Source organism: Humulus lupulus, chromosome 2 (genome assembly GCF_963169125.1).
Source record: "Humulus lupulus chromosome 2, drHumLupu1.1, whole genome shotgun sequence".
Classification (NCBI taxonomy): domain Eukaryota; kingdom Viridiplantae; phylum Streptophyta; class Magnoliopsida; order Rosales; family Cannabaceae; genus Humulus; species Humulus lupulus.
This window is the reverse complement of record NC_084794.1, coordinates 95,331,171-95,337,378: the sequence shown is the minus strand read 5'-3', so window position 1 is coordinate 95,337,378 and position 6,208 is coordinate 95,331,171. Positions and strand designations below refer to the sequence as shown.

Sequence of the window (6,208 nt, the reverse complement as noted above, 5' to 3'; positions counted from 1 at the left end):
AAAATGTTTAAAGCTATTTGGGGAGAAATCACATGATCCATATAACCCCATATAACCCCACACTGGCACTGGCACGTGAATTGAAAAGCTATTATTCATAACAAAATATGATTTTTAGAGTGCTATCAATAGATGCTCTACTCCATTCTTTAAATTACCTCATCAAAATAATATTTTTTTATTTTACCTCTAACTTTTATATTATACCATACATCAGCTTCTCTATATATTTCTCTACATCATTTAAATATTATATCTTTAAACATATTTTATTAATTAAAGTAAAATAAAATAATTAAAAAAGAAAAAAGAAATAATAAATATATACTAAATGGGAGAGAAAAAGTTTATAAAGAAAAAAAATTAATATTACAATATTATATAAAGGATATGTAAATGTTATATAAATGTAGATATGAATTAATTGAAGTTTGTGCATAGCTATTATAAATATATATATATATATATATATAAATGAGCTGATGGAAAATGTTTTTGTGAGTTTAGCTAAATATTATAGAGAAAATGTATTACAAAATGCGTCACAAAAACATATTTTTTTACAATTTATCTCAAATTTTTTCATTATATCATACACCAGTTTTTCTATTTTTTCTCAACATCATTTAAATATTATATTTAAAAATATATATTTTGTTCATTTTAAGAAATAAAATAACTAAATATAATAGTATCATACTCACATATACATAAAAGTTTATAAAAAAAATAATAAAATATTTATTGCTTGATGAATAGTATTTCACTACATATAGATAATACTATTCATTTAGGGAAAAAAAATATAAGTTTACATCATCTATTGGAAGACTATTTAACAATTTTTTCTCTATATTATAAAAAATTAGATATTTTAGCTCATCTATTAAGAGTGCTCGTTACTTTGTTCTTATAGCATAAAAAAAACCCGACATTATTGGGTGTGATTAATAGCTTAGTGATTAATAGCTTAATCCTAAAGAAGTAAATATTAAATAAAATTAATCACATGTCTTTATTCTAGGGAACTGTGAAGGAGGGAAAAAATATGCAATTTATTTCCACTCCATAAAGTGAAGCTGTTAGGTTGAGTCATTAAAAAAAATACAAGGAAAAGCTGAAATGAAAATTAATAAAATAAACATTCGAAGTCATTCAAGATAACATATCCTGGAAATCTGTCGTGATACTGATATGTATCATTTTTTTTAATCTTATTCTTATAAGATAACAACAAACACTGCTATTAGTTTTAGTATTATTGGAGCTTGTGGAGTAAAAAGTCCTTTTATTTTATATTAATAGCGTCAGCCAGCAATGGCACAAGAGATGTTATTGCCCTCCATTCTAATGTGTGTATATATAACACTCATGGCCGTTTACGAGGCTACTGTCAACACACCTTCTCTGACAGAAAAAAAAAACTAAGGATGAAATTAGCAGAACTGGTTTTCATCCCTTACCCGGGGATTAGCCATCTCCAATCAACGGTGAAGATCGCCAAGCTCCTGGTAGATCGGGACGATCGTCTCTTCATTACAGTTCTTGTCATCAAATTACAAGCTCTCACCAGTTTAAATGCTCAAACAGATGACGTAGTCGTTTCCACCGGCTCGGAACGAATCAAGTTCATCGAACTTCCGCCTTACAACGAAGGTCACCCGGGTAAGTTCAGGAGTGTTTTGCTCGAAAGAAGGAAATCCCATGTCAGGGACATCGTTGCTGAACTCGTCCGGTCCCGAGCCAGTCGTGCAGACTCACCCCACCTTGCCGGACTCGTCATCGACATGTTCTGCGTAACCATGATTGACGTGGCCAACGAGTTTGGAATCCCCACGTACGTGTTCTACACGTCCGGCGCTGGTTTCCTCGGCCTCATGTTCCATCTCCAACATCTTCACGACCAAAATAACGTCAACCCGACTGAGTTGCAGAACGATCCCGATGCTGAGTTGGTCGTCCCGTGTTTTGTTGATCCGGTTCCCACCAGCTCCTTGCCGTACGCAGCCGTGGCGGAGGGCTGGTCTTCGTTGTTCATCCAATACACTAGGAGGATGAGAGAGATCAAGGGTATTATCGTAAATTCATTCGTAGATCTGGAATCATTCGTGGTCAGTTCTATGCTACACAGTCGACTGCCATCTTTGTATCTCGTGGGACCCGTACTAAGCTTGAAAGATGATCCTGATCGTTGCAAAGCCTCGTCCGGTGAGTCTGACACGGACAATATCATGAAGTGGCTCAATGATCAGCTCCCTTTATCGGTAGTATCCCTATGTTTCGGGACCATGGGGTTCTTCCGTGTGGATCAGTTGAACGAGATCGCCTGTGCACTAGAGCAGTGTGAACATCGATTCTTGTGGTCCGTACGGAAGCCTCCACCCACAGACAAGTCCGTGATTTACTCAATGCCAAGTGATTACTCAGATCTAATGGATGCTCTGCCCGAAGGGTTTCTTGATCGTACGGCCAAGAGAGGAAGAGTCATAGGGTGGGCTCCACAGGTTGACATCATGGCCCACCAAGCGATTGGTGGGTTTGTCTCCCACTGCGGTTGGAATTCGATACTAGAGAGTATTTGGTTTGGTGTACCCATCGCCACGTGGCCGATTTATGCGGAGCAACATTTGAATGCGTTTCAGATGGTCAAGGAATTGGGAGTAGCGGAGGCGATTTCGTTGGATTTTAAGAGTGGATTTTATATTGAGAGCGAAAGATCTGTTTTAGAAGCCCGAGAGATCGAGGGAGGGATCAGGAGGTTGATGGAGCATGGTAATGGAATAAGGTCGAGGGCAAGAGAAATGAGTAAGAGGAGTAGAGAAGCAGTGATGGAAGGCGGATCTTCTTACTCTTCTTTGGGCCGTCTCATTAATGATGTCATGGACAATATACCTTGATTGATGTCAAAACTAGTTGTACCTGTATGTCCTTTTTCTTTTGGTTCTAATGAACTAATTAGTTTGGAATCATTTTCACGTGCTGCTATTTGTCATCTTATGTAGTCCCATACAACATTACATGACATTTAGGAATTAGTTAAGGATCCTCAATATGGATTATTAAATTAAATAAGGTTTCGTGTATTGTGCTGGTTTGGCATTTCTTTAATAATAATAATAATAATAATAGTAAGAATAATGATAGGTGCACACTCATTTTGCATACCCAAATTGCACACAATAATGTAATATACATCTAAAATTATTTAATTTTTTTTAAGATGGAACCCACTATTTTATGTGCAGTTTAAAATGCATGTCACATCATTGTGTGTGCAAAATGCGATGCTTATGATGCATTCTGATACTCCTGCGATACTCTGTGTTGAAATTTGACGAAAATTTTGGTGAGACATATCTTTTCGCTTAGATATCGGTTTTAGTTGGTTTTTTTTAATCTTAGCATTTTTTTTCAAGATCTACACGTTTAGAATATTTAAAGCCTTATTTTTTTTTGTAGAACACTGTTGACACGGTTTTTCGCCAACAATGGATTAAGAAATCAGATAATAGAGATATTACGCTTTTCTAAATCGTAATTGAACAAATGAAAAATATTACAAGCACTCATACTTTTACGTGGTTCAGTGGTTAAAATTCACCTAATCCACGAGATATTCTTATTGATCTATTTAGGACTCTAGAAGAAATTGTTAATGACAATTTCAACAGAGTTTCAGTATATAGAGAGTCAGCTCATTTTTTTGTCCATTTCTTTGGTATTTATAGAGGATTCTCCTAGAAAACTTTGGGTAAACGCGTACATAAATATGATAAATAATAAATTTGGGTAACTTCCAATTTACGTAAGGATATGATTGCCTATAGAATTTACATCTGTTATCTCGGGTAATAAATGTGTAATAAAATTTGGGCCTTTATGAGGCATATAAAGAATCTCCGAGTCTTTTGGAATCCTTCACTGTGTGTCATGACCAGGCTTCCGCGAGTTGAACACTTCTTTCGAGCTGGATGTCGAATAACTAACCTATCCTAACACGGGCCAAGTTCAAAGTTTCTATAAGGCGATCTAGCCATCCCGCATCTCGAATTAGATAGTTAGCGCAAGAGGCGATCTGGAGACTATATGGATGTCGTATGTCATCAAGTTTGACTCAAGTTGCACACTCCAAAGTTAGCTAAATGTTCTATCTGCATGCTTTCTTCATGCGCTTGTCTGCCAGTTATACCTCGTGTTGAGTAATTCAGCTCCTATTTATTTTAGGGTACAATATTTTCCCCCCCAAGCTCCTGTTCGTGCATGACGTCATTTCTGATATGCACAGTGGACTTTTAGAATTTTGTTATGTGAAATCGTGCCAACCCATTCACTCGAGTGCGAGACACGTGTCGGTCTGTAATAGGCACTTGTTCGGGTTTCGAGTACTGTGACAATTGTCTTGTTAACTTTTTGCCGCAACATGGTTTATTTAACCCAAGCCCTTGGATCTCAAATTGATCTAATCGTGTGGCCTAGATTGGTTCCCGAAGTTTACGTATAAATAGGAGAACTAGACCTGAACCTTACCACATTTTCATTCAATTTTTTTCCTTTTTCTTCTCAAAATACCTTCAGAGTCTTCTGCATTCTCCCATCTTCCAGAAGCCTTTAGGCTATTTCATTTGGTGTTGTCATCACTCCCTCGACCGAAAAACCATTCTATAAGTATCTTTATTTCCGATTTAAATTTCATCTTCTTATTTTCAAATAAGTTTCATGAAATTTTCAAGTATATTTTCTTACTTCGGTTATGTTTGAATTTCGTATGGGTTTTTGTTAGGCAAAAAACAATAGCACTAGGTCTGATTAGAAGTGATTTTCTGGGTTTTGAAAAAGGATCATTTGAGTGTATGCGTAAAAAATTTGAGGGTTTTTAGGTTTAGTTCTGGGTAGCTTAAGGGTTATGGTTTCTCAATTGGTTTTGTATTAAACTGCTTTCCAAAAAGGTATTGGGTCTGACACATGGATCTTGAAGTATCAGGGGTTTCTCGAGTCTACAGGGCGTGATCATTGACCACATGTGTGCACATGCGTTGGTGCTAGGGGTAAATCTTAGCTTGTATATATCCTAGGTCAAATAGATCGAGTTCAAACCTTCGGGTTGTCGTACCTTTATCACCATAGCAAGGTTTTATCTTAGGTCACTTCTAACAGGTCGCTTTGTCACCAGGTGAGCTAAATCATGGGCCACCAGAAGAAAAGAAAATTAATAAAATTGAAACTACAGGTTATCAATAAAATTGAGATCAATCACTTTTGTTCAATTAAACTTCTATTCACTCTAATTTCATGAAATAGCTCAACATATACCATAAATATGTAAGATATGGAAAAAATACCAAAATAATCATATCTCTATTTCTTTCTTTAGGTTTTTAACTATTCTGAGATATCATTGTCTTGGTTGGTGAGAGTAAAAAAATCTCATTAGTTAAATAGAGTTGTAAACCCATTTAATAATGGACACTATTATTAACAACCTACTATTCGATCAAAATAAGAAAACAAAATCTCTTATTTTATGAGCTAGATCCACGGTTTCGATAATCATAGATTTAGTCTTAGTAGTCACCATAGGGGTGAGTCTAGTAGAATTTGACCTATAATTATCTATCTTTCGAAATCTAACATTGTCAAAATAACTAATGGACACCTTCCATAGGAGGAGGAAGCAAAGTGTCTCGAGGTCCCATTAAGTTATTGACCTTGTTAAACTAACGGTGGAGATCGAATATTAATTCTTAGAGTAAGTTCATTATTAATCAAAAAATAGTATTTTTTATTATTAATTTTAAAAAATTAATGACTGTGGTTCTCCAAAAAATTGTAAAATTAAGTTTTTAAAACCAAAGTCCTATAATCTTCTATTAATTCTAAAGTGTCACATTGAAACAGATTCAATCAAATTAGAATTAATTTGTTGCTAATCAATATTTAGGTTTAACTATTTATTTACCCAAAATCACGCCTACTTGCTTACGTGGCAAGATTAGTATGCACGTGGGATGCACATGACTATTTGAGTGGTTACGTCAAGTCGACCATCGACTAGAAGAGAATTTGTACGGCAGAGGGTGTGTTTCATATGCGACCAGGACTAGTCATAGTATGTCGGATATTTCCTAAAGATGTTTGATCTTATATTTATGTAAAAAAGTGTATTTTCCATTATTATTTAAATAAGTTTGTATCAAATGGACAAGGCCCA

General features: G+C 35.3%; 1 protein-coding gene across 1 annotated transcript; it reads left to right on the top strand.

Annotated features, from left to right (window-relative positions):
* Positions 1–1,165: 1,165 nt before the first annotated feature.
* On the top strand, positions 1,166–3,158 carry LOC133818248 (anthocyanidin 3-O-glucosyltransferase 2-like). The gene has a single exon (XM_062251008.1). It carries the CDS (start codon positions 1,431–1,433, stop codon positions 2,895–2,897), a length of 1,467 nt encoding a protein of 488 aa, XP_062106992.1. The 5' UTR covers positions 1,166–1,430; the 3' UTR covers positions 2,898–3,158.
* The last annotated feature ends 3,050 nt before the right edge of the window (positions 3,159–6,208 follow it).